This window comes from Acinonyx jubatus, chromosome E3, assembly GCF_027475565.1.
Source record: "Acinonyx jubatus isolate Ajub_Pintada_27869175 chromosome E3, VMU_Ajub_asm_v1.0, whole genome shotgun sequence".
Taxonomy (NCBI): domain Eukaryota; kingdom Metazoa; phylum Chordata; class Mammalia; order Carnivora; family Felidae; genus Acinonyx; species Acinonyx jubatus.
Window position 1 is genome coordinate 17,395,813 of NC_069398.1, and position 27,929 is coordinate 17,423,741.

The following is a 27,929-nucleotide window of genomic DNA, read 5'->3' on the forward strand; positions in this document are numbered from 1 at the left end:
TCCGCAAAAGAAACTGGAGTCTGGCTCACTTTAGCAAATTTCTAACAAAGGAATTTGTTGCAAGCCTTTGGGTAGCTGGGAAGACTCGCTGTCACCCAGGCCAGAGGACCCCGTGGTCATGTTGGGGTTCTAGGCAGCATCCAGGATGTGCACCAAGGGTGTGGTCTTTTTTGGGGGCGGCGGGGGGCAGTGTGCATTAGTTGGTTTGTCATCCTGTCGCCCTGCTGTGGATAACACGGTCGCAGGAGAGGAAGGCTGATGGGTGACCCTGGCTAGGAAAGTGGCCACCGTGATGCCAGTTACCTCGAGATGCCACAGCGGGGCAGGGAGGGACTCTCCCTGGAGGAGATTCAGGGTTGTTACTGAAGGGAAGGCAGGATAGATGCTAGGTCTCTGAGAGACACTACCCGTCCATGGGGTTAGACTGGGTGGTGACCGCCCTCTAAGATCGGCAGCTCCGTGACCTTGAAAGAAACAGGTCCCATAGGTCACAGCCACTGGGATGCTCTGGCCTTGGGTTTTCCTGCTCTGCTTCCTGCTTTGAGTCTGTAGGCACCCCTCTCCCGTCTCCCTTGTGCACAGAGCAGCAGCACTTTGGAAGCCTGCTGCACAGAACAGGGCATCCTGGGGCAGTAAAAACATCATTGGATTTGGTGGGGGCCAGTTTTTTTTTTAAGTTTATTTGTTTATTTTGAGAGAGACAGAGACAGTGCCAGGTGGGGAGGGGGCAGAGAGAGAGGACAGAGAGAGAGAGAATCCCAAGCAGGCTCCTCACTGCCAGCACAGAGCCCGATGTGGGGCTCAAACCCACGAAGCCCTGAGATCATAACCTGAGCCGAAACCAAGAATGAGATGCTTAACCGACTGAGCCCCCCCAGCGCCCCTGATGGCCGCCAGTTTCTATAATTACTGTTCCTTTTCCTCCGCTTAGCAGAGGCTGGTGAGCTTTGCCATGTGATGGCAGGGACAAGCCCAGCCCATGGTTTTGGTGGGCTTGGGGTTTTAAATTTTTGACCCTGAGGTTGGGACATGAGGCAGCCATCTCTTCCTGGGCTACTGGGTCTCCAGGCCCACCTGTGGGCAGGCTGAATTCCCTCTGCCGTCCTGGCATGGGGTCTCCCCGACGGTCCTCCTGCATACGAGGTCCGGGACTACCAACACACGCAGCCTCTCCGGATCACCCGGTTTCGCAGGGGTTTAGCCCCACAGCGTGCTAGCCGGGGTCCTCAGGCATCCCTCGTGCGATGCTCACATGAACCTGGGGCTGCTCTCCACATTTGATAAATGAGAAACCAAGTCTCGGGGAGGACTAGGGACCTGCCCTGGGCCATACTGCCACGGAGTCAGGGAGCTCGGCTGAAATCTGACCAGCAGGTAACTGAGAGTGGAGTCTGGGTTCAGAAGAGAAGTTGCTTCAGTGGAAGAGAGCTGGGGGCTGCCAGAACATACGGGGGTGCCCCACGCTCAGTGCAGGCCCGGCTCCCCTCTGTGCCCATGCCATCTCTCTTATTGGCTTCGCCCAGGCCCGTGGCATCAAGATGGTTCTAGATGGATATGCCAGGGCCTGCCTGCCTCTCTGAGTTCCTGATTTAAATGCCAACTTCCTGCTTGGCGTCTCTTGTCGGGCACCTACTGGACATCCCAGACTTCAGTGATCTGAAACCTAACTTTTCATTCCCCTGCACTACCCCCGTCTCTCCCGCCTACAAGATTCCTGTGCTCAGTAAATGGCATTGCTGTCTGCTTTGCTGCTAAGGCCACCTCTTAACCTCTTAAGAGTCTTCCTTGACTGCCCCGACCCCTTCCTGCCACCTTCCAGGACACCAGAAAGTCCTGTTGATTCCTCCTGCAATACAGAGCCCGGGTCTGTCGCCTTCACCCCCTGCCCACTGTTAAATGGCCTCCTGTCTCCTCGTCTTCTCTTCTGGCCCCATCTGCTCCATTTTCTACTCTGTAACCAAAGTGATCTTTTACAAATGTCAGCTTGCACCCCTCCCCTGCTTAAAACCCCAGCCATGACTTCCCAGTATACTTAGAAGTGAAATCTCATGCCTCCCGTGGCCTGGGAGGCTGTCTGTGAACAGGCCTTCGGCTCCCTCTACTGCCTCGGGCCCCGGGGCTCCAGCAGCCAGAGGCTGCCTTCTGCTCTTCTGACGCTTGAAGCTCATTGCACCTCTGGTCTCTGCCCAGAGCTTCCCTCCTCCAGAGTGTCGTGTGGCTACCTCCTCTCTCTTCATTTGAATTTCAGCCCAAATACCACTTTCTCAGCAAGCCCTTCCCTGACTCCTGTGTGGAGGAGTCTTTTCTCACGCCACCCCAGTCTTCCCCACCTGTCTCTATCACATCCTGTTCCTTCATTTTCTTCAGGGCGCTTCTCACATTAAGAAATGGTCTTGTTCACTCATTTATTTGTCTTCCCCTCTCCCCACACTTAGCTATACATTCTTGTCCTCACCATATCCCCAGCACATAAATGTTCACAATACATTTTTTTGTACTTTTTGTTTGGAAATAATCGTAGAATCGCAGGAAATTGTGAACAAAACAAAACAAAACAAAAACCTTGTGCAGAGAAGAGAAAAATAATAAAGGGAAATCAGTGAAGCCAAAAGTTGGTTTTTTGAAAGGATCGACAAAGTTAACAAAACTTTAGCTAGATCAGCAAGGAAAAAGGGGAAAGGATTCAAATAACTAAAATCAGGAATGAAAGAAGGGACATTAGTCGACCTGACAGGGAAAAAAAGATGGTTAGGGAATATTCTGGACAATCTTATGCCAGCAAATAAAGATATCCTGGATGAAATGGACATCGTCCTAGAAAGACACAAATCACCAAGACTGAGTGAAGAGGAAATAGACCATCTGTCTAGACCTATAGCAAGTACAGAGATTGAATTAATAATAAAAAAAACTTCCAACAAAGAAAAACCAAGGACCAGATGGCTTCACTGGTGAGTCATACCAAATATTTGAAGAATTAACACCAATCCTTCACAACCTCTTCTAAAATGAAGAAGAGGGAAGACTTCCAAACTCATTTCATGAGACCAGTCTTACCCTGATCACAAAACCAAAGACATCCCAAGAAAAGAAAACTATAGACCAACAGCCCTTATGAATATAACATAAAGATCCTCAACAAAACATTAGCAAGCCAAGTCTCCCAGTTCATAGAAAGATTTATACGTTGAAACCTAGTGGACTTGCATGGGAAACCTAGTGGGAATGCATGGTTTGTTGTTCAATATATGAGAACGGATCAATATAATACAACATGTTGATAGGATAGAGGAGAAAAAGTCATGTAACATTCTTGATAGATACAGAAGGAGCATTTGACAAAATTCAACACCCTTTCATGATAAAAACCACAAACAAGCCAAGAAGAGAAGGAAACATTCTCAACCTGATAAGGGCATCTGTAAAAACCCACAGCTCGCATCGTGCTGGTAAAAGACTGAAAGCTTTTGCACTAAGATCAGGAACAAGACAGGGATGTCTGCTTCCACCACTTCCGTTCAACATTGTACTCGAGATTCTTCCCTGGGAAGTTAGGCAAGAAAATGAAATAAAGAGCCCCTGGGTGGCTCAGTCGGTTAAGCATCCGACTTCAGCTCAGGTCATAATCTCATGGTTCCTGAGTTGGAGCCCCGCATGGGGCTCCGCTTGGGGTTCTCTCTCTCCGCCTCTCTCTGTGCCCCTCCTCCACGTGTGCTCTCTCTCTCTCAAAATAAACAGATAAAAACTTAAATAAGTAAATAAACAGAAAAATAAGAGGTTGGAAAGGAAGAAGTAAAACTATATTTGTGGATGATATGATCTTACAGATAGAAAACCCTAAAGAATCCACAAAAACTACTGATAAACTAAAATCCTGTTCAGCAAGTTGATAAAAGACTAATATACAAAAAAAAAAAAAAAATTGTATTTCTATACCCTAGCAATGAGCAATCTGAAAAAGGAAACTAAGGGAAAAAAATCTGTTTTTAAAAAAAATTTTTTTAATGTTTCTTTCTTTCTTTTTTTTTTTTAATATTTTTTTAACGTTTATTTATTTTTGAGACAGAGAGATAGAGCATAAACGGGGTGGGTCAGAGAGAGAGGGAGACACAGAATCCGAAACAGGCTCCAGGCTCTGAGCTGTCAGCACAGAGCCTGACGCGGGGCTCGAACCCACGAACTGCGAGATCGTGACCTGAGCTGAAGTCGGACGCCCAGCCGACTGAGCCACCCAGGCGCCCCAATGTTTATTTCTTTCAAGAGAGAGAAAGAGCACGCGTGCAAGCAGGGGAAGGGCAGAGGGCGGCGGAGAGAGAGAATCCCAAGCAAGCTCTGAAGTGTCAGTGCAGCGTGCAATGCGGGGCTCAGTCCCACAGATCATGAGATCATAACCTGAGCCAACATCAAGAGTCAGACACTTAACCGACTGAGCCGCCAGGTGCCCTGAAAAAAAAAAAATCTGTTTTAAAAAAGCATAAAAAAAAAAAAAAATAAGATACTTAAGAGTAAATTTCACCAAATAAGTGAAAGACTTGTACATTGAAAAGTATGCGATACTGTTGGTGGGAATTGAAGAAGATCCAAATAAATGAAAAGACATTTCATGTTCACAGATCGGAAGACTTAATACTGTTGATATGGCAACGCTCCCTGAATTATCTGCAGATTCCATGCAATCCTATGAAAATTCCAATTAGCCTTTTTTTTGTGGAAATTGATAAGCTGATCTTAAAATATGGATGGAAGTTCAAGGGACCCAGAATAGCTAAAACTATGTTGGAAAAGAAGGAAGTTGGAAGACTCACTCTTCCAATTTCAAAACGAACCTACAGTAATCAAGACTGTGGTACTGGCATAGAGATAGACATATATATAGATCAATGGAACAGAATTGATAGAGAAATAGACCCATACATCTGCAGTCCACTGATTTTCTTTTCTTTTTTTAATGTTTATTTATTTTTGAGGGAGAGAGAGAGAGAGAGAGAGAGAGCGCGCGCACGCGCGAGAGAGAGAGTGGGGGAGGGGCGGAAAGAGACAGAGACACAGAATCCAAAACAGGCTCCAGGCTCTGAGCTGTCAGCACAGAGCCCGACGCAGGGCTCGAACTCACAAAGCGTGAGATCATACCTGGGCCAAAGTCGGATGCTTAACCAGCTAAACCGACTAAGCCACCCAGGTGCCTCTACAGGCAACTGATTTTCAACAAAGATGCCAATACTATTGGGTGGAGAAAAAAAAGTCATTTTTTTAGCAGATGACATGGGGACAAACTGGATTGCTGATGCAAAAGAACGAAGTTGGGTTCCTACCCTAACATCATCTGCAGAAACTAACTCGGTGGATTAAAGACCTTAGAACTTCTAAAGCTTTAAGGCTGTAAACTCTTAGAAGAAACACACGTATAAATCTTCCTACCCTTGAGCTTTTCACTGAGGTCTTACATATGGCATGGAAAGCACAAGCAACAAAAAAAGAAAATAGATAAATCAGACTTCATCAAAATTTAAAACACATTTGCTTCAAAGGACATTCATCAAGAAAGTTGAAAAGACGTCTTAGGAAATGGGAGAAAATATTTGCAAATCGTATATCTGATAAGGGTCTGTCATCCAGAATATATAAAGAAAAGAAGTCTGAAACTCAACAACAAAATGACAAGCAACCGCATGAAAATATGACCAAAGCACTCAGAATAGACTTGCCTCCAAAGAAGACATACACGGCCCAGAAGCACAGGAAAGATGCTATCAACATCATTAGTCATTAGGGAAATGCAAATCAAAACCCCAAAGACGTATCATTTCACACCCACCAGGTTGTTACAGGTTTTGAAAAGGAAAGAGAAAATAATAAAGCATTGGCAATTCATGTGGAAAAACCATGCCTCGCTGGCAGGAATACAAAAGTAAAATGGTGCGGCCGTGGTGAAAAATAGTTTGGCCGTTTCTCCAAAAGTTAAGTGTGGAGTTAGCCTATGACCCAGCATTTCCACTCCTAGGTGCAGACCCAAGGGAACGGAAAATGTGTTCCCACAAAAACTTACACACAAACGTTCATGGCAGTATCATTCATGATAGCCACAAGGTGGAAACAACTCAAATGTTTATCCACAGATGAATGGATAAAGAAAATGTGGTACGTCCATACAATGGAATATTACTCAGCTGTAAAAAGGAACAAAGCGCCGATTGTTACCGCAACAAGGATGAACCTTCGAAAACATTATGGGATGTGGAAGAACCCAGACCCGGCAGGCCACACATTGGGTATGGAGTTCCTTTTTAGGGTGATGAAATATGCTGGAAAAAGATTGTGGTGATGGTGACACAACCTTGAAATATACTAAACAAAACAAAACCCGCTGAATTGCATACTTGAAGGTGGTGACTTTATATATATGTGAAGTATATCTCCATTTTTTTAAAAAAAGTATGGCGAGGTCCCTTGTGCCCTTGCCCACCAGCGTCCCCCAGTGCTAACATCCTGTATAACTGTAGTACATTATCAAACCCAGGAGATTGACATTTCCTGACATAGTTTCAGGTGCACACCTTTGTACACACATTCGTGTGCGTGTGCGTATGAGTCCTATGCAATGTTATCACTCGTGTAGATTCATGTAACCACCACCCCATCAAAATACACAAACACAAAATACAACAGTTCCATCACCAGAGAGGGATTCCCCCTCGCAACCCTTTACAGCCATAACCCCCCACACACCCATCCCTAACGTTGGCAATCACAGATCTGTTTTCGCTTCAAGAGTGCTATATAAAAGGAACCATCTTGTATGTAATCTTTTTGAGACTGGCTTTTTCCACTCAGTATAATGCCTTTGACATCCATCCAAACTGTGTGTGTCCATAGCTTGTTCCTTTTGATTATGATAATTTATTAAATTGGGGCTACTTCTGAGGGCAGTCCAGCATATCCCTGAAGGGGGTAGATCTGTATTAGGTTAATTCTGGAAGAGGGAGGCACCTTAATTAGGAATGAGAAAGGGACCTCCTGTCTCCCCTGACCGTCCATTCTAAAAATGCCCTTCCATTGGCCATTAAGAATTCACTCTTATTTTCTTTGTCGAATTTATCCATGCCTGGTTGGGTTTTTTTTTTTTTTTTCCTGGCAGTATTACTTGTTTGCTTCCCCGACCAGTGCAGAGCTGGGACCTGGTGGGCCAGGCTCCGCCACCCACCCCTGACTGTAGTTCGGCACCTGCCCCACAGGAGGGTATTTGTATTGAGCAAATGGGTAACAGATGCTGTGAGAGCCTCCCCGGCCCTCTGGCCCTTCCCACGTCTGTGCGTGCTGGCTGTGCTTCCCACTGATAATTCTCTGACGGAGGATTGCTTTTCTGGCCTCCGGGGCCCACTCTGCCTCCTGTGCAGCGGGCCCAAACCGGTGGGGAATGGAGCCCCCAGGAGCAGCCCTCAACCTACGCTGGTGGGCATTGGGGTATGAATACCCCAGCTCCCTTGTCCTGGGGGTGGAGTTGCTCCGGGGCACATTCTGCTCTGGCTCCCAGATTCCCTGGTGGCACTGAGCTCCAGATGCCACAGGAGCGGGCTCTCTTGGTAACACACTCTTTATGGAATGCCTTTCCTCCCCTCCTCTTCCCCATGCTCCTTTGGTGTCCAAATAATCTCCTGACACTCAAATCCTTGACTCGGGGGTCTGCTTCTGAGAGAACGCAAACTAAGGCAGCATGAATTAATGGATTAAAATAGGTGTACATCCTTACTCCACCACTGAGGCGAGCCACACCCTTTGCTCCCTTGCTGAGCTGTGACGGGAGGGTTACAGCACTTGTCCCCTCCCAGGGCTTTGAGAGAACCCAGTGAGGTCACAGCAGCGGCAAGAGGGAACCCTGATTCTTGTTCTGCCGTCTCTGTTACTGCCTGTGATGGACAGGTGCAGCAGACGCTTGGCCTGCTGGCCTGGCATCCGGGGGTTCGCGCAGCGTGCCTCGGCCAGCCCTCAATGGCTTCCCATCAGCCTTCATCCCAGAGACTCTGTCTGCTAATGAGGCCCTGAGTTACCCGCAGGTTAATGTTCTTTGACTTTGAACACCATGATTCCCACTTAGTCCTCCTGTTATCCCTCCTGCTGACAGAAATGTGATGGGAAATCAATGACAGTCCCCTCGCCCGTGTCTAAGGGTCAGCCTTCAGACTCTTCCTTTGTCAAGCAGCCACAGCGACCCAGTTTAGGCCCCAACTTGGGGAACGAATGAGATGCACCCGTTGGAAGCCGAAATGTTGTCTCCTGACCCCTTGCAGCTGCCCAGAGCACTAAAAGTTCTTGCGGAGCTTGAGAAACTTGGCCGGAATAAGTCAGAACCCCTTGAACCCCTCTCCCCCCTTAACAAAAGCAACCTCCTCCCTCCTGAAAGGCACCATTGTCACTGGAACAAGCCAGCTTTGTTCTCCCCCCACAGCTGGAGCCTGGGCCTCGCATCTCCTGGGGGGCAGCAAAACCCCAGCGTTGGCCAGTCTCCTCCCCTGCCTGTGTCAAGTAGCCGGCCTGGTCCTGGTGGCAGGAGTCTGCTGAGACCCTCTCAAATACACGGCGGTGCTCCGTTTAGGTGAAAGGGGCAACTTCACTGGTATCAGAGATGTGGTGGTTATGTTGGCAGATGGGACTTACTGCAGCTGTCAGCCACTAGGTGGGGACCCTAGACTCAGTTGCCCGCAGGGGCCAGACAGGGGCATAACCTGGAAAGAGAAGTAGGTGTGAGACTAAAACTGTGAGCTGGGGTGCCTGGGTGGGTCACTTAAGCATCTGACTTCGGCTCAGGTCATGATCTCACGGTTCATGAGTTCCAGCCCTGCCTCGGGCTCCCCACTGTCAGCACAGAGCCCACTTCGGATCCTCTGCCCACCTCTCTCTCTCCTTGCCCCTCCCCAGCTCACACACACTCTTTCCCTCTCTCTCTCAAAATTTAAAACAAAACAAAACAAAACTCTAAAACTGTAGGGAGCTGTGGGGACTGGGGTGCCCGAGAGCCCCCGCCGGCCCGGCCATGGGAGCTGTGCCCTAGGCCCCAGCCAGCAGCTGTTAGGGGCCCTGTGTTGCCCTGCGTCTTGCCTGTCCACACACTAGCTCTGGAGGGAAAGGCGACATCTCCCCATCTTTAAATGTTGGCAACAGTGTTTTTGAATACTTCATGAGCCAAACGAAATAGCTAGGCAGGCCAGATGAGTTTATAGCCTCTTCTCTAGTTGCAATGAAAAGACAGCTATTAGGAGGTAAATTTCATTCATTCATTCATTCATTCATTCATTCGACAAAGATTCTGTGGCATCTACCATGTGCCAGGGAACCGTATGGAAACTCTACACAGACGCTTCCCTTGAGCTCACAGTCAAGTGTGTGGAGGGCTGACCTGGACTGGAAAACAGGTGGTTGTGGGACACTGAGTAAAATGCTAACCTTAGGCACTGCAAGGAACCCTAGGTGCCTGGAGGAGAGAGTGACGGTGACAGGGAAGGGGTGACTGTGGGCGTGACAGCACATTTGGGCTGAATTTCCCTGGGAGGGAGGCGCTGGAAGAGTATTGCAAACAGAGGCCCAGCCTGTGCAAAGGCACTGAGGCCGAGCCTGCAGGGGGCTGTTTGGGAGCAGCTGTGAGTTTTCTCGGGACAGAACGTAGAAGAGGTATCCAAAGAGACAGAACAGGAGGCAGCTGGGGCTGAGAAGAGTCCCCAGATTTGGCTTTTTCCACCTGCATCTAAAGCACCTGTGGCATGGAATTTTGTTGGTGCAAAATGCACATGGCAGCAGGGCTTCCCTGCTCCTCTGGCCTTGAGAGCGGCTTTGGCAGCCTCACCGGTGGGCGGAAACCACACTCTGGGGTCCTGAGGCCTGGAAACCCTGCCAGGGAGCAGAGCAAATCCTGAGGCTCGGTGCCACAGCCCCGTCCCAGTGCCTGCACCGGTTTCTTTTCTTCCTTTGCTATTTTTTAAATGTTTTCAATTCTACAGGGTTTTTACAAAAGAAAACCAAAGGCTCTGTTTGCCAGGCTAATGAATAGCACAAGTGATGGCTCTTTTCCCAACCTCCCTTCCCCTCTCAGTCCCCATCCCCAGCCATCTCCCCAGAGCTGATTAGATCAATTAGAATAAAGCCCGCTGCATTTTAAATTCAGTCCGAATGGCAGAGCAGAGAGGCCCTGGAGCCAGCCTGTGCCAGGGATGAGTCAGTACCTGCTACAAAGTGCAGTCCGGGCAGCTGAGATCTAAGACTCCACCTCGGATTACGGAGAGGAGGCCTAGCCTCCTGCCCTCAGCTTGTTTACACTGGGGAGAGGCAGAAAATGGGCTAACGACTTCCCTCTCTTGCTGGTGTTTCAGAGCAAGAAAGACCCCTCCTTGTGGACGTGCCCCTTCCACCCGCCGCTCCAGCTCTTTTTTGTTATCCGCAACACGAGCCGCCTGCACGACTTTGATCTAGCCAAGATCAAGGTTTGGAATTACTGGACAGCTGATGGTGTAAGTAAGGGCCCCCCCCCCCCCCCCCACTCCTTGGGCGTTCGACTGACGGAAGCACTTTGGCGCTGTCCAACAGCCTGAGTGCTGAAGTTGCAAAATGGGTACGCGGAGGCCCCACTGCGGCCCTTCCTGCCTGTTGCAGAATGCCTGGTGGTGCATTTCACACTGCATGGTTGGGGCCACCAGGAGCAGGGCCTCAGCTTGCAGGTGTGGCCGCCCTTTGCCGGAACTGGGGCTCAATGTTAATAGCTAAGAAACAGACACACAGAGAGGTTGTGTGACATGCCCCAAGTCACACAGCAAGGAAGCATCACAGTGAGAATTTGAACCCACGCAGTCAGACTCTGGGCCCGTTCACTTAGCCAGGGCTTCTCAGACCTTAATCTGCGATACCTTACCGGGACTCTTGCTAAAATGCAGGTTCCGATTCAGCGGGTCTGGAGCAGAGCCCAAGATTTTGCATCCACCTGTGCCAGTGTCCCTGGGGTGAGAACCCCACTCTGAACAGTGAGGCTCTTAACCTCTGTGCTCCTCTGTCCCCCCGGTTTCAGCATCCCTGCCCTCCTTTCTACCCCCACACCACCTCCCACCCCTGGGCACTTATGCTTTCTTTCTTCTCTGGGCTGTTTTTTCATGCTCTCGTTTGTATTTATTTCTTCATTCGACATTTATTGTTGAGCATATGTACCATCGGCCTTCCTGATCAGTTCGGAGGACATTGGTATCACAGACCCAGTCCCTGTCCAGGAGGTACTCCTGGTCTAAAAGCTGGCAGACAAGTAATTGTAAAAATAGGACGCAGTGTGCTGAAGGCCTTGATAGAGGTGACTGCAGAGTGCCCAGGGTTTCAAACAGAAAGCCCAGGAACTCAGCAGGGAACTCAGTGCGTGAGGAAGGACAAGACCCCCTCAGCCTGACTTGTTTCCCCTCTTATGACAGACATGGGGACAAGAATTGCTCTGCTCTCCCTTCCAACTTGTTCTCAGGGAAGCAATAATGCAAGGGAGATGAATGATGGAAACTGGTCCTCAGCTTCAATATTGTGAAAAGAGACAGCAGGGCATGGTGGGGAGTGTGGCGAACTGGTAAGCACATGCTTTAGGTAAAGGGAAGGCCACTTTTCAGCTTCAGTTAATGGCTGCTATATAGGAATGCCAGCCAGTGCTGCTAGGTCATCTGAACATTCCCAGGGAGTTGGGAATTTGGAATCTGATAGGAGCCTTTCTGGTTTGTAAATGTCAGCAGCTAATTGAAATTCCTTTGAAACCACTCCACAGTCCAAAGCAAACTCATCGTTGGGCTGGAGTTGGCCTGTCTAGACTGTAGCCCCTGGAACGTGGAGGGAGCCTGCATCAGGCTGGGAGAGCTCAGGGAAGGGGCTTGGAGCCCACAACTGAGCTGTGGCGGAAAGAGACAACAGCACAGAGCCAAGGTGGAAAAGAAGAAAGCGGGTCCCAGGTGGGGAGCCCCGCATGTGCAAAGGCACTGAGGTGTGGAAGGGAGCAGCCTCTGAACTGCTCTCGCCGTCCCCAGGCCCAGGCCTCCAGTCGGTCTCCAGCAGCCCCTGGGAGGTCTGATCATCATTCTTTGCTGCTTCGCACCCTCAGAGGCTCCCCCTGTCCCAGAGGACCCAGGTCAAACCCCTTAGTGTGACTTCAGGGCCTCCTAATCCCTGTGCGCCAGGCCCTGTGTCTCCCATCAGCCCCTGCCCCTTGCTGGCTCCACACTCCGGAGTGTCAGCTGCTGTGACTCTCTACCACCCCACACGGCAGTTACCCTGTAGGCCCTGGACCCTCCCATCCGTCTCAGCTCGAAGTGCCCGCCTCTGCCGTAGATTCCTGGAAAAGGAGACATTATTTTCTCCAGGAAGCTGGCCCTGACCCCTGGCCCTTATGCCACTTCTGGCCCTCATGAATATGTTCCATCATCCCCATACTGGGATTGACACCTGCCTCCCCCAGACCACCATGGGCACCTGGGGAGCAGGACCTGTGCTGTCTCCACGTCAAGACCCTGCGAAGTAGAAATGCATGGTTGCCAGCTGAAGGAATGAGTTCATTCCCCAGAACCCACAAGCAGCTGTCTTAATTAACGCTTGTTGATATCCAGATGAGACACAGAGAATCAGAGTTCCGGGTGTTTGAGCAGGCTCGTACGGAAGGTTAAAGCTGAGGATCAAGTCCAGGGGAGTCTGCCCCTCCTCCCTCCTTCCCATCCCCCCCATCCTGTACTTCTTCCTGCTAATTCTCTCAGCCACCCCACCCCCACCCCCCCCGGGCGTCCAGCTGTGTGCTTAGGGGCTGTCCTCCAGGCCCTAGCGGGACCCCCACCCCTGTGTAGCCGCGGACACTACCAGCAGGTAGGGCCATGCTCTCTCCTCTTGGGCACTTCCTGGCAGGTGGTCGTCAGCATCTTCTGGAATGAGTAATGGAACAGTGCTGACTGCCCAAGCCCGTGCCCTGTGGCTCAGCCCTGTCATTGACTATACGTCTCAGGCCAAGAAAAGCGGATTTGATGTGCTGGATTACAAAGCAGATAAGCTTCATCCCTTTTGGCCGCGGCCCGCCTTTCTTCTTGAACCTGCACTCAGGCTTCCCTGTGTGCGAAGAATAAAAAAGAGGAGCAGGACGTCAGGGTGTCGTTGCGGGTGCTTTGGGGAGCCTCGGCTGCGGGGATTAGAGTCCTGAGGAGGTATCTCTACACGCAGAGTGGAGTGCGGAGGGCTGCAGTCCCTGACAGGGGTGCTGCTTATGTAACGCACACCCGTCTGTTGCCAGAATTTACCGGGGGCAGAAAGCGCAAACAAATGCAGCGGCAGGTTGGTTTGATTTAATATTCTCCGGAGAATGCTATTACTGTGTGTTTTAGAGGAGATAAACTGAGACTTTATAGGAAATATAGCTCAGCCTGGTAGACACGGCTTGTTAATACAGTGTTTTGTGTACGGGAATCCAAGGAAGAAAAGTTAAATGGGGGGAGCTAATCCAACCAAGGCGTATTGAGAACATAAGACGAGAAGGTGCTAGAAAAAGGGAAGCCTCTCTTATTGCAAAATATGCCGCCCGTTAAATCCCCAGGCTAACTTTTCTGGGCTCCTCTCCCCCTCATCAGGTGAGGCGGTGGGTGTGGGCTGGCCCCGAGGGGAGGGACTTCCGGGGAAGGGAAGACACAGGGGCTGGAATCCGTCCACACAGGCAAACAGAAGGCAGCACACAGATGTCTGTCCTTGTCACAGCTGCCGTTTATCCAGTGCCGCGTCCATCAGGCGGGCGTGAGGCACCCAAATAACACCAATAACTGAGCGAATGAATCATCTCGACTGACCCCCAATAATCCTACAAGGTGGTGTCAGCCTTGGAGGTGAAGAAGCTGGGGCTTAGAGTAGCGAGCTCCTAGGGGGCAGGTAGACTGTGTCTTTTTTACCAGCTCTGCTTGGCAATGGCTGCCTGGAGTGCTGTCTTGGGAAGGATCTGGAACCTCCCTTCTGATTCAAAAAGAAGAGGGTGTGTGATTGATCAGTGATGTCGGCCTCGGGCTCAGGAGGAGGATGTGATAATACGTCTGTCACGTTTTTTGATACTTGTCAGATTCCACGACTTGGCCCAGCTAGTGACTTGCAGGGGACACGGTGGAGAGGGGAGCGTGAGAGGTGTTGGTTTTTCTGTTTTTTTTTTCTCAGCACCGCCCCCACCCCTGCAGAAGAGAGGGGGAAGGAACTAGAAGTCTCCCTTACTCTCGTGTGTAGTAACCCATCCAAAAAGTGGGCTTTCGGCCGCTCCCCAGGGTCTGTGTTTCCCTTTGTAACAAGCCTGTTAGTTATCTGCTATCTGGTGGCACCCTTCAGGAACGACAGGCACGTTGTCACCATCTTCGCCCACAGCATAACCGGTGCCGATGCCACTTCCATTTGGTCACAACAGCGAGTGAGGCAGGACGGACCCCCAGGGGTGTATTTCATACACAGAAAAGCTGCTCCTTGGATAGTTTATGAATGAATGGATGTCAGAGTTCCCCAGTGGTGTAACTCTGTGATATGCTATGGCCGTCTAAGCCCCTGCTGCCCCAGAGAACTTTCTACAATGATATCAACGCTCTGTGTCTGCCCCGGCCGGTTCAGTAACCCCCAAGCCACAGGTGGCTGTTGAGAACTTGCAGTGTGGCCAGTAACTAAGAAACTGCATTTTATTTTATTTAGTTATTTAGTTATTTATTTATTTATTTATAATTTTTTTTAAACGTTTATTTATTTTTGAGACAGAACGAGAGACAGAGTGCAAGAGGGGGAGGGGCAGACAGAGGGAAACGCAGACTCTGAAGCGGGCTCCAGGCTCTGAGCTGTCAGCACGGAGCCTGATGCGGGGCTTGAACTCATGAACCGTGAGATCATGACCTGAGCCGAAGTCGGTCACTTAACCAACTGAGCCTCTCAGGCGCCCCTTATTTATTTATTTTTAATTGAGGTGTAATTGACATATAAGACTGTATTCGTTTTAGGGGTACAGGCTTTGAGATAGGTACATATTGCAAATAATCACTAAATAATAAACGAAACTAAATAATCAGTTTAGTTAACGTCCACCAGCTCACATAGTTACAAAAATTTTTTTTCTCATGATGAGAACTTTTATTTTTTATTTATTTATTTTTATTTTTTTTTCAACGTTTTTTATTTATTTTTGGGACAGAGAGAGACAGAGCATGAACAGGGGAGGGGCAGAGAGAGAGGGAGACACAGAATCGGAAACAGGCTCCAGGCTCTGAGCCATCAGCCCAGAGCCTGACGCGGGGCTCGAACTCACGGACCGCGAGATCGTGACCTGGCTGAAGTCGGACGCTTAACCGACTGCGCCACCCAGGCGCCCCATCATGATGAGAACTTTTAAGATCAACTTTCTTAGGCACTTTCAAATTTACGATACAGTATTGTTAACTACCGTCACCATGCTGTATGTTACATCCCCAGGACTTTTTTATCTTATACCTGGAAGTTTGTGCCTTTTGGTGCTTCTCCCCCCTTATCACCACCTCCCACTTCCTGCCTCTGGCAACCACCAGTCTGTTCTTTGGATCTATGTGTTCAGGTTTGTTTGTTTGCTTTTTAACATTTATTAATTTTTGAGAGACAGAGGCAGAGCACAAGCAGGGGTGGGGCAGAGAGAGAGGGGGACACAGCATCTGAAGCAGGCTCCAGTCTCCGCGCTGTCAGCACAGAGCCCAACGGGGGGCTCGAACCCACAGACCACGGGATCGTGATCTGAGCCGAAGTCGGAGGCTTAACCTAGTGAGCCACCCAGGCACCCCTGCGTTCAGGTTTTTTTAAGCCGCACGTGTAACTGGGATGATGCAATATTTGCCTTTCTCTGTCTGACTTCACTTAGCGCAGTGCACTCAAGGTCCATCCGTTTGCAAACGGCGAGGTTTCATCTTTTATGGCTGGGTAATATTCCACTGTGTGTATGTGCCACAACTTCCTCGTCCATTCCCCTGTCCGTGGACGCGTGGGTTGTTTCCGTGTCTTGGCTGCTGTAAGTAATGCTGAGGTGGACATGGGGGTACCCGTATCTTTTCGAGGTAGTGATTGCCTTTCATGCGGATAAATCCCCAGATGCAGAACGGCTGAATCACGTGGAAGTCCTGCTCTTCCTTCTGGGGGGAGCCTCCATACTGTTCCCCACAGTGGCTGCTCCGTGTCACGGACCCACCAATGGTGCACAGGGTTCCCTTGTCTCTGCATTCTTGCCCACGCTTATCTCTTACAAGAAGCTGCATCTTACCTTTAATTTGACTGCAACGCCAGCCGCCATCTGTGGCTGGTGACGGATCTTGGCACTCAGGGTGCCGTGCTGAACAAACAGACAAGGCCCTGTCCACACGGCCCTGTCCCTTCTCGTGGGGAAGGGCAACGGACAAGGATATAAACGAATAATGTAATTTCAGGTAGCGCTAAGTGTCCCGAAGACGATGTAATAGGGCCGTGGGAGAGGGGCATGGGGAGAAGGAGGCAGGGCTGCTTTGAGTAGCGAGAGACCTTCCATGAGAGGCTAGAGCCGGAGCAAAGGCCCTGAGGCAGGAGCATGCTTAGCACTTCTAGGATAGGAGTCTAGGCCACGGCTGGGGATACTGAACAAAGGAGAGGGTAAGGGGAGGTCCCTGAGATGGGTGGGAACCAGGTCGCGTGGGCCTCCCTGGCTCAGATCTTAAGCCCGGAGAGGCAGAATATAGAGAAGTGGTCAGAGCCCAGGCACCAGAGCCAGCCCAGCTGGGGCAAGTCCTGGCTCCTCCTCTTCCGCCTCTTCCTGGCTGTGTGACCTTGGGCATGTTGCTCTGCATCTCTGTGCCTCCGTTTCTTCATCCATAAAACTGGGTAATTATTCTTCAGTTAATACATATAAAGCTCTCAGAATGACTCCTGGGCTCTGTGAGTCTTATACAAGTGTTAGCAGTTGGCGTCGTGATTGGAGGGTTTTGAGCCAGGGGTCATAGAATATGAGGAATTTAAAAGATGACTCCGGCCGCTGTTTGGGGAGTGGCTTAGAGGGAACAGGGAGCCCCCACAGGAGGCGTCTAGCATCGTCTAGCTAAGGGTCATGGTGGCTTGGATGAGGGGCCTGGTGCTTATGGGGTGCCCCACGGGGAGACTCGCTTCATCCCAGGACAACGTTTGCATTTCCAACAAGGCCTTTGTTTGGGGCAGAAGGGAGAATTTTCAAACAAACGTGGAAGGAAAGAGATGGGCTCAAACAACCCACGTACCCCTCACCTGCTCCCGTGGTAATCGGCATCCCCCCCTTCTGGTTTCATTTACTTCCCACCACATGGATTGTGGCTCTCATACCATTCCACTCATCAGTTCTTCAGTGCGCATCTCTAACAGATAAGGAGTTTGTTTTTATGCAACTCCAATGCCACTGTCATACCTGGCGATAATTGGTTATTGTGCGCCACAGCCCGGTTCGTGTTCAAGTATCCCTAATTGTCTCAATTTATTTATTTATTTTTAGTGTACATCCAAATTAGTGCAACAATGATTTCAGGAGTAGATTCCTTAGTGCCCCTTCCCCGTTCAGCCCATCCCCCCTCCCACAACCCCTCCAGCAACCCTCAGTTTGTTCTCCATATTTAAGAGTCTCTTCTGTTTTGTCCCCCTCCCTGTTTTCATATTATTTTTGCTTCCCTTCCCTTATGTTCATCTGTTCTGTGTCTTAAAGTCCTCATATGAGTGAAGTCATATGATATTTGTCTTTCTCTGACCAATTTCGCTTAGCATAATACACTCTAGTTCCATCCACGTAGTCGCAAATGGCCAGAATTCATTCTTTTGGATTGCCGAGTAATACTCTGTTGTATGTATATACCACATCTTCTTTATCCATTCATCCACCGATGGACATTTGGGCTCTTTCCATACTTTGGCTATTGTTGATAGTGCTGCTATAAACATGGGGGTGCATGTGCCCCTTCGAAACAGCATCCCTGTATCCCTTGGATAAATGCCTAGTAGTGCCATTGCTGGGTCATAGGGTAGTTCTGTTTTCAATTTTTTGAGGAACCTCCGTACTGTTTTCCAGAGTGGCTGCACCAGTTTGCGTTCCCACCAGCAATGCAAAAAAGATGCTCTTTCTCTGCATCCTCGCCAACATCTGTTGTTGCCTGAGTTGTTCATGTTAGCCATTCTGACAGGTGTGAAGTGGTATCTCATTGTGGTTTTGATTTGTATTTCCCGGATGATGAGTGATGTTGAGCATCTTTTCATGTGTCAGTTGGCCATCTGGATGTCTTCTTTGGAGAAGGGTCTATTCATGTCTTTTGCCCATTTCTTCACCGGGTTATTTGTTTTTTGGGTGTTGAGTTTGAGAAGTTCCTTATAGATTTTGGATACTAACCCTTTATCTGATATGTCATTTGCAACTATCTTCTCCCATTCTGTCGGTTGCCTTTTAGTTTTGCTGATTGTTTCCTTGGCTGTGCAGAAGCTTTTTATTTTGATGAGGTCCCAGTAGTTCATTTTTGCTTTTGTTTCCCTTGCCTCCGGAGACATGTTGAGTAAGAAGTTGCTGCGGGCAAGATCAAAGAGGTTTTTGCCTGCTTTCTCCTCGAGGATTTTGATGGCTTCCTGTCTTGCATTGAGGTCTTTCATCCATTTTGAGTTTATTTTTGTGTCTGGGGTAAGAAAGTGGTCCAGGTTCATTCTTCCACATGTTGCCGTCCAGTGTTCCCAGCACCATTTGCTGAAGAGACTGTCTTTATTCCATTGGATGTTCTTTCCTGCTTTGTCAAAGATGAGTTGGCCATACGTTTGTGGGTCCAATTTCTGGGTTTTCTATCCTGTTCCATTGATCAGAGTGTCTGTGTTTGTGCCATAAAAATTGGGTTTTTAAAAAATGTTTATTTATTTTTGTTAGAATGCAGGCAGGGGAGGGGCAGAGAGGATGGGGGGGACAGAGGATTCGAAGCAGGCTCCATGCCGACAGCAGCGAGCCCGATGATGGGCTCAAACCCACAAACCCCAAGATGACGACCTGAGCCGAAGTCAGATGCTCAACCAACTGAGACACCCAGGTGCCCCCCAAATTGTTTTTTTTTATAGTTGTTTTGTTTGGATTAAGACCAAACGTGGCAGTAGCTTTGAAGTCAAAAGGTACAACTGAGGTACAGCCGAGTCTGAGCGACCTGGTGGCTGTGCCCCATGGCAGGGTCTGGGCAGCCTCGAGCCTGGGGAGCACCATGCATCTTAGTAGGGTGGCTGGTGGGAAGGGGACCGACCCAGGTGCGTGACCTCGGGCTTGGTCTAGGCCACTGTCAGTCACCAGAGGGTGCTGAAATCTGGGAGCCGAGTCCACACTCAGGAGGTTAGGGGCATGGTAACGTTGAGAGCCCCAGGAGTCCTGGGTCTGAAACAGGCCCCCAGCCTGCAGGGGCAGGAGAGGCAAGCAGAGAATTCGGCCTTCGGAGAGGGGGCCCAACAAGGTGTTCAGGATCCAAGCAGCAGGTTGGGGATTCAGGACCAGACGACCTCCCAGCAGGGAGGAGTGCACAGATGTAGAACCAGGACGGAAGCCGAGACCCCTGCCCTGGGCTGTGCGGACTGTAGCGGGAACAAGTGGTAGCTGGGCTAGACAGATGTCTGAGTAGGGGAGGGCTGCCCGCAGGCAGGTGCCGGTCTCAGTAAATCCTGGGCCCCCTAGGGGTTGGGGCTCCCCCTCCCACCTCCTGCCTGCCTTGACCAGCATTGACTGAATAGCTGAGCCTACTGATTAAAGTTCTCAGTCCCAGAGATAGAGTATCAGTCAGGATTCTCTTGGTAGCAAAGAACAGAAAACCTAATTAAAACGGACGTAAGCACAGGGTGACTCAGTTGGTTGAGCATCTGACTCTTGATTTTGGCTCAGGTCATGATCTCATGGTTTGTGCGTTCGATCCCTGCATCAGGCTCCATGCTGACAGTGCTAGAGCCTGCTTGGGATTCTCTCTGTCTGCCCCTCCCCTGCTCACACGCTCCTGCACTCTCTTTCTCTCTGAAAATAAATAAATAAACTTAAAAAAAAAAAACTGACATAAGCACAAAAGAGAGTTCATCAGCTCTTGTAACAAGAGAGTATAGGGAATCTGGCTTCAGGCATGGCAGGATCCAGGAGTTCACATGATGTGGTCCAGAATCTACCTCCCTCTACCATGCATCTCTCCTTTCCTCTATGTTGGCTTCATCCTCAGTCTCCAAGGGGTGGCACTTAATGGTGTCAGACTCCTTATTACATCAGCCCTTGCAGAGATTGTCCTCCTGAGAGGCCCAGATCTAGGACACACCGGCCAGGCAACCTGGGGTGGGGTTCACGTTATCCCTCTGAAGAGAGGTTGGGGGAAGGACGGATGCCTGGTGGAAAACTGAGGTACTCTCTCCACGAGAAGGGAACACGTAGGAAATGATATCCAAACGAGGCCTTTTTGCTTTTTCTCCAAGAACACAGAAGTCACGTGCCGTCGGACAAATTCATCGGCTCCCAGATCTAAACCTTCCCCAAAGCTTAACTTCTGAACCGAGCTTCCTTTCATCCTGGCCCCCAGACGCTTGTCTTTGGCATTTCTGCCCAGCAGTCCACGGACCCTCCCAACTCCGCATCCCCGAGCCCAGGCTGGTCTGTCCCAGCTGGTCTGGTCCCCTGCTCCCTCTTGCGGCCTCCCACCCCTGAGTCCTCCTCTTCTCCCTCTGCCCCTCGCTGGGCATCCCTAAGTCCTGCTATTTCTGTGGCCAAAACCTGTCTCCTTCAGGACCCAGCTGCTCCTTCGGCCCGCAGACCCCTGAGCGAGACGCCCCCCATCTCCCTCTCTACTTGCTTAGCCTCTCAGCCCTTAGCCTCACCAGCAGGGGCTTATCGATCGCCCACACTCCGCTGTTGTGCTGGGGCCAGGAATCAGATGCGCTGTCTACGCCTAGCTCACACCCAGCAGCATCAGAAACGAACCACAGTTCAACGAGGCCAGTGCGGTGACATGGGATGAGTTGGGGCATGAGCCGGGGACCTCGCAGCTGCAGGAAGCCTCCAGGGAGAGTGGCACAGCCCCCTGCCGTGACCCCTCCCTGGTCCATCCTGGGAAGAAGGCCACCACGGAGGCTGTGTCCCCGGCCAACCACAGGCCGCTCGCAGACAGATTTCAGCCGGCTCCCAACGGCCTTTGCAAAACTCTTTGCGTTGCCAACTTTGAAAAATTGGGCGGTTTTACATGAAAATGGGGATTTTCGACTTTTATTGAGAAAGGAAGCTGTGGCGACCCCAGGCCACATCCGCACCTGGGAGCTGTGGCAGAGCTCCATCACGGCGCCACCGTCCTCCCCGTCCCTGCTAGTCTCCCCGGCACAGTGACACAGGCATCACACCATGTCGCCCCTCCCACGTGCGATGCTCCCCCGGACCCTGCACGCATGTGCGTGCGTGTGTGTTGTGGACCTCCCCCGCTCCCAGCCCCCCAGACTGGCCCCTCTGGCTCTTCCGTCCTTGTCCAACTCTTCTCTCCCTCTGGTCTCCATAACACTGTCCTCTTCGCTACGCCTTTGCTCCTGCTGTTCCCACAACCTGGAGTGCCTAGCCCATCTTATTTAAAAAAAAAATTTTGTTTAACGTTTATCCATTTTTGAGAGAGATCGAGTGCAAGTCAGGGAGTGGCAGAGAAAGAGGGAGACACAGAATCCAAAAGAGGCGCCAGGTTCTGAGTTGTCAGCACAGAACCCGACACGGGGCTTGAACTCACCAACCGCGAGATCATCGCCTGAGCTGAAGTCAGACGCTTAACCCACGAGGCCACCCAGCCTGTCTTATCACAGACCCCGCCTTTCGGGGACGTCAGGGTCCTTGTGTCTTCACACACAAGCCTCCTGTGCGCCTCTAGCCTGCCCCCGGCCTCTTCTAGCATCTCCGGCCGCACCCTTCCAGGCACCAAGTCACATGCTTCCCCAGGTGTTCCTCAGTTTGCTGAGGCTCCGATATCCCCAGCTTGTGCCCCCTGGTCAAATCCGCCCTGCAGGGGGTTGTACAGCTTGTGGACCACTTGACGACATTTGAAAATTGGCTCTGGGTGAACTGGCCACATTGCCCGTGTGCCTCGGCCCAGAGGTAGGGGAGTCCTGACCTGAGACAGGGAGAGTGATGCCCCCCACGCTAGAGTGGATGGGACTCTTCCTGTGCCGCTGCCAGTCTCTGCCTGGAACAAGGGGAGCAGGGAGTCTCCCGGCCACGTGAGCCCTGAGTGCCAGCCTTGGCAGGTACATACATCTGGGGCGGTAGAACGGGTACAAGACCATGATGGTAGCTTACATTTCGTGAGCACGTACTGTGTGCCAGGCAGTAGGCAAAGGGACTTTGCACGTATCAGCCCAGTTCTTCCGTCCAGCCATCCTGTAAGATGGGTATGGCGTGATGGGCTCCATTCTACAGATGGAGAAACTGAGGCACTGAAAAGCAGGGCATCTTGCCCGTGGTCACATGACTACCACGCGGTCTGGTGCCCATCACATGGTCCTGCCTTTCAGTGGAGACTGTGGTCACCGGAGAGCTGTGCCCCATCAAGGCAGCGGCCACTGCCTTTCAGCCCTGGCCGCATGATGCCAGATGGCCTCAATGTTCAAGAGAGGCCGGAAATGCACATTGTTACGTGAAAGCTCCCAATTTGTAGATCTTATTGACTCGTTCTGAAAATTTTAACTGCTCCGGGAGCCAGCCCGGCACAGATTTAGCCATAGAGCTGCTTGTGACCCGATCTGTCAGGTCCCGTCCACGTCTGTTGTCCTGAGTGTGTGACGTTGGGAGGGTCAGAGTGCTTGGCCCAGAGCCCGGCAGGTACTAGGTGCTTGTCAAATGTCATGGTGCCTCACCGTCTTCTTCAAGTTTCTCCATCACAAAAATGGTTTTCATTGTCCTTCTTCTCAGGGGACATGTGAAAGGCCACTGAGATCTCTTCCCCATGAAACATTCAAGTTCAGGTGCTCCGGGAAGGAGCACGTTCAGTTCCCAGAGCTAGGCCCCAAGATACCTAGGGATTGGGCCTCTTCCCTGTCCTTGAAGATCTCACATCCAGGTGAGGACAGGCACGCACATGTGGACACTCAGCAGCTGAACGTCCCCACACGTTCAGCTGCCCACATCCAGCTTGTAAGCCCAGCTCCGAGAGCCCAGAGGAGGGGAGGAGGGCCGAGGGGTTCCTGGACGAGTCAGCCCCTGAGCCAGGTCCCGAAGCCTGCACGGTGGGTCCCGGGCAGCAGTGGCTCAACCCCAAAGCCCCCCTCACCCCCGCCCCTGATAAGCCTACTGTCAGGGTAAACCCCTCCCGGTCCGCCCAAAGCCCCTAGCTCGTGACAGAGCCTACGGAGTGGGGCCTTCAGGATGGCCCCCCCAGGCTGCCCATGAATGAGGCCCAGTCATCGTGCCTCTGGCCCAACTTCAGTTGGGTGCCCAGGGAAGGGTCTGCTCTCACGGACCCTCCAGGGCATTCAGCATGTAGGCCCAGCCGGGGCTGGCTCCAAATGTCATTCTGCCGGCGGTGCCTCAGGCAGGTGTTTGTCTCTGGGGAAAGCACTTCATGAATGCAAATACCCACGGAGCTGTACCGCCATTAATCTTTGCTGAGCAGTCGTGCGCTCATTGGAAGGGGTATGTCACTCGACACCGGGGCCACGCGGGGAATTGGCCTTGCAGAGTCAGTCAAATGACTTAGATTGGAATAATATTAATACCGATGTATTAAAAATGCATGACTGTCTCAACATGGCTGGTTCTCGGCGCCTGTAAAGAAGGAAGATACAGAAGGACGACAAAGTCGGGATGTGGACGAGGAAGGATGTTCCCACAAATCACATGCCAACCGTAGGGTTTCACAAAGTGTCCTTTTGAAAACCCATTACGGAAGGGGTTTGAGGCAGCATCGACAGGGGCATAAAGGTAACTCTAGTTAAGCAAGGAAGAAAACATGAGCGCCAAGGAAACAAGCGTACACACACACACACACACACACACACACACACACACGTGCGCGCGCGTGACTCTTAAAGATTAAGGCGGTAGGCAAAATTTCACCCTGGACTTCTTGGAGGCCAGGCCAAAGCGGGAAACAGTCAGGACTAAAGGGCTGCTTATTGGAAAGGGAGGAAGCAGCCTGGTTCTTTAGAAGTGGGAGAATCTTCTCCGCATATCCATGTCCAAAGACATACCACATACAGAGCTTTACTGTGGGGACCCCGAGCAATAGGGACACGCAGAATCTTCCACACTGCACGCGTGCATCTCACATGGTGTCTAACCCCGCCCCTGAGCTGCGGTGACGGGGACATCAGTATGTACATAGATATGGAGAAAAAATCTGGAAGGGCACATGTGCACACACTCCCCACCCAGTGCCCACAGTGATTGCCCCCGGAGGCAGGGAGCCAGGGTGGGGACGGGAGAGACTGGGTCCACGGGGACTTACTAAAAGCTAGACGTGGAGTCAGAGCTCCAGCCAGGGCAGGGGATTCTGCCCGTGGCCAGACCTTCTCTGGATCTAGCTTGACCCCAAGGGAGATGCCAGGCAGAGTGGCTAACCGCTCGCTCCTGCGCACGAGCTGCGTGACCTCAGGGAAGGCTGAGCCTCACTGTCTTCATCTGCACGATGGGTCCTAATGCCCACCGTGCGGATTTGCTCCAAGGGCTGCGTGAGATGATGCAGCCTTTTAGTTTCTTCACCCTTGGAATCCCCGGAGAAGTGACCACTGCTTGGTTCCCCGCCAGGAAGCCCACTCTGGTGATCGTTGGACCAAATCCACCCACAGATGCTGCTGCTTTGGCCGCAGAGTGCTGGAAACGTCTCAGATTTAAGCACCATCAGGCAAGGCCTGAGCCTCCCAGCTCCCCACGCCCCCCATCACGCCCTGAGGTCCTACGTCAGTGCATCTGTCTCCCACCTCCCTGGCCCCTGCGGGCATTTGACGGTGCACCTGCTTCCCTCCTTCTGTCCCCGCTCCGCCAGACGCCTTGGAGAGAGCTGGGGCAGCGGACGGCTAGAGGTCAGGCGGTGCTCCGGGCCGTTCGCGGAACGTACACGAACACCCTCGGAGAGCCGGCCATCCCATTATAAGAGCCGCGGTGCCCACCTCCTGGCCGTGCCGGACCGAAAGCCCTCTCCCCACCACCCCCTCCCCTCTTGCAATGAGAGTTTCTGTCTCACCAGATGTTTCCGTGGCAGTAATTGTGCAGAACTAGTCATTGAAGCTGCCCGTGCTGTCCTCCTCGAATGGCTCTTTCCTGATTAATTCCCAGCACGCGCTTGCTCTGTGCCTCCGCTAAACAGAGAACACATCTGTATAAACATGTAAAAGAGTGGTTTGAGAATCGACTTTTCTGACAGTCGGCAAATAGTAGCCTGCCATCCTGCAATTGGATGATTGAAGCCGGGTTCCTGTGGTGTAGCATGGGCTTGAGGGCCCCTCGTTCTAAATTGCTGCGGAACCTCTGCAGCAGTAGCTTGGTGAACTAGAAATTTAGTTAGAGCTTACTCGCTCCGCTTCCGGAAGGCAAAGGGCGGGGAATGAGCGTAGATGGACACCCCTGGGGTCTCAGATCCCGTACCTCAAAAGCAGATCAGAAGCCAAAGCGAGGTGGAAAATGATCCAGCGGTGAAACAACAGGCCGCCGTTTTTCTCCGATCAGATTTGTTCTCAGAACGTCGTCAGAGAACAGTGCCATCCTGGAGAAAAGTACCTGCGTTTGGGCACCTTCTAGTTCCAAAGTCAGTGTTGAGTGCCAGCCGTGCGCCAGGTACCTGCTGGGCCCTGGGATGGGATTGGCGGGGCCTCCGCTGTCTTGGGGCTGGAGTCTGAGTGGGGGAGACCGTAACTAAGCTAAAGAGCTGATACACATGGCCATTTCAGAGGCAGGAAGGAAATCAAACAGGGCGATGGGAGAGACAGGGGGCCGGGTGGGGTGAGGGCTCGAGAGAGAGGGGCAGGAAGATCTCTCTGGGGACAAGGAAGAGCCCGCCTTGCAGGTGTCTTGGACGAGACTGCTCCAGCCCAGCCCACAGGTCCCAAGGTGGCCGTGAGCCCTGCGGGATGACGGAGCAGCCGTCAGACCTGTGTGTTGGGAGTGGAGGGAGGAGGAAGAATGTGATAGGAGCCGGGGCAGAGGTCCGAGGGGGCCAGATCACATAGGCCTCGTCGGCCCCTGAAGGGCACTGGAGTTTATTCTCCGTGTACTGGAAAATTGCTGGGGGGTTGCCATGACCTGTTAAGTCACTTCAAAACAAAACAAAAAAACCCCTGGCTGCTGTGTAGACAATCAAGTGTGTTTGTGTTGTGGGGGGCACGGGCACAGCAGAGAGGAAGCAGAGGCCAGGTAGGAGGCTGTGGTCACTGTCTCCGGGAGGACGGTGGCCACATGGGCTGGGGGGCAGCAGTACATTCGGAGACGAGAAGGCCGAGATTCAGGAGGGGCTTTGGAGGGAGCCCCTGGGGACTTGTGACATAAGAGAACGAGAGGAATCTGGACTCCGAGGTTCAGGCATCCCCTGGCCGTTTTTCAGATGGGCGAAGACCAGGTCCGGGAAGAGGGAGTCAAGAGTTCTTTGGGGGGCAGGGGCGCCTGGCTGACTCTGTTGGTTGAGCATCCGACTCCTGGTTTCAGCCGAGATCGTGATCCCAGGGTCGTGGGATCGAGCCCTTTGTCGGGCTCCATGCTGAGCGTGGAACCCTCGTGAGATTCTCTGTCTCTCTCCCTCTGCTCCTCCCCCCCACCCCCTACTTGTGCACTCGCTCTCCAAAAGAAAAGAAAGGACTCTGTTTGGGGCATGTTAAGGTTGGGACGCCTGTTGGATATCCCAGAAGAGAGGTCATGCGGTCACTTGGCTTGCTGGAGAGTTCGGGGTTGGAGATTAAAATAATCAGGAGTCAAAAAATAAAAATAATGTAAATGAAATAATCGGGAGTCATCAACGTGATGATGGTATTTAGGGCCATGGGCTTGGATGAGACCACCTAGTGAAAGGGTGCAGAGGAATCCGGAGGCCTAGGATTGAGCCCTGGGGCAGCCGAAGAGGAGGATCAACAAGGAGCCTGGGGCTGCAGCAGTGAGAGCTGGAAGCAGGGGAGCGCAGGGCCCAGGAGCCTGGTAAGGAAATCTACCGAAGGGGAGTAAGCCGTCGCCCCAACTGAGGACCGCACATCTCCCAGGGGATCCTGCAGCCCGCTAGACCCTTCAATTTATTGTCCGAACTGGGACACTTCAGAGGGTGGAAAGTGGACTTTATGAGTGATGGCACCGGGACAACAGGAGGAAATCCCAATTGTCCCAGACTAACAAGGAGGCTTCACCCCTCCCCAGCGATTGGTGCCCTTGCCAAGCAGGGGACCACGTAGAGGTGGAGGCAAAGGCCAAGAGGGAAGGCGGGGAGGCACAGCCATGACAGTGACCCTCAGAACTGAACAAATTGTGGGGCATCCCTGCAGCAAACCACTCCTCAGCAATTAAAAGGAGTAAAACTACTAATTCACACAACACAGGGAACCTCAGTTATGCTGTGTCAGAGAAGTCAGCCCAAATAGTGCAGGACTCCTTGTATACAAAAATTCTAGAAAAATGCAAAGTAATCTGCAGTGACAGAAAGCTGACGGGTGGCTGCCTGGGGGTGAGGGGAAGCGGGGAGGGTAGGATTCCAAAGGGGTACAAGGAAATTTGGGGGTGATGGATGTGTTCCTTAGCTTGACTGCGGAGCTGATACGCAGCGTATACAGGTGGTAAAGCTTACCAAGCTGTATGCTTTAAACACGCATGGTTTACTGTATGAAGTATGTATTCTCTCAAAAAGCTGTTTTTAAATTTTCTTCTTAAAATTTATTTTGAGAGAGCGAGCGAGAGAGCAGAGGAGGGGCAGAGAGGAGAATCCCACGCAGGCTTCGCGCTGTCAGCGCAGGGCTTG

The 27,929-nt window shown here is 51.5% G+C and overlaps 1 protein-coding gene and 1 long non-coding RNA gene across 2 annotated transcripts in view; one reads left to right on the plus strand and one right to left on the minus strand.

The window, feature by feature from the left end:
- Positions 1–27,929, plus strand: part of KATNIP (katanin interacting protein) — a 194,434-nt gene that overhangs the window by 130,949 nt on the left and 35,556 nt on the right. Inside the window, exon 15 of the mRNA XM_027051144.2 lies at positions 10,359–10,496. Within this exon, the coding sequence (XP_026906945.2) occupies positions 10,359–10,496 (138 nt within the window). The remainder of the gene's footprint in view (positions 1–10,358; positions 10,497–27,929) is intronic.
- On the minus strand, positions 22,016–26,220 carry LOC128313663 (uncharacterized). The gene is made up of 3 exons (XR_008294666.1): positions 25,586–26,220; positions 25,185–25,299; positions 22,016–23,767 (listed from the first exon to the last, which is right to left on the minus strand). It is a non-coding gene; the product is annotated as an uncharacterized LOC128313663 (long non-coding RNA).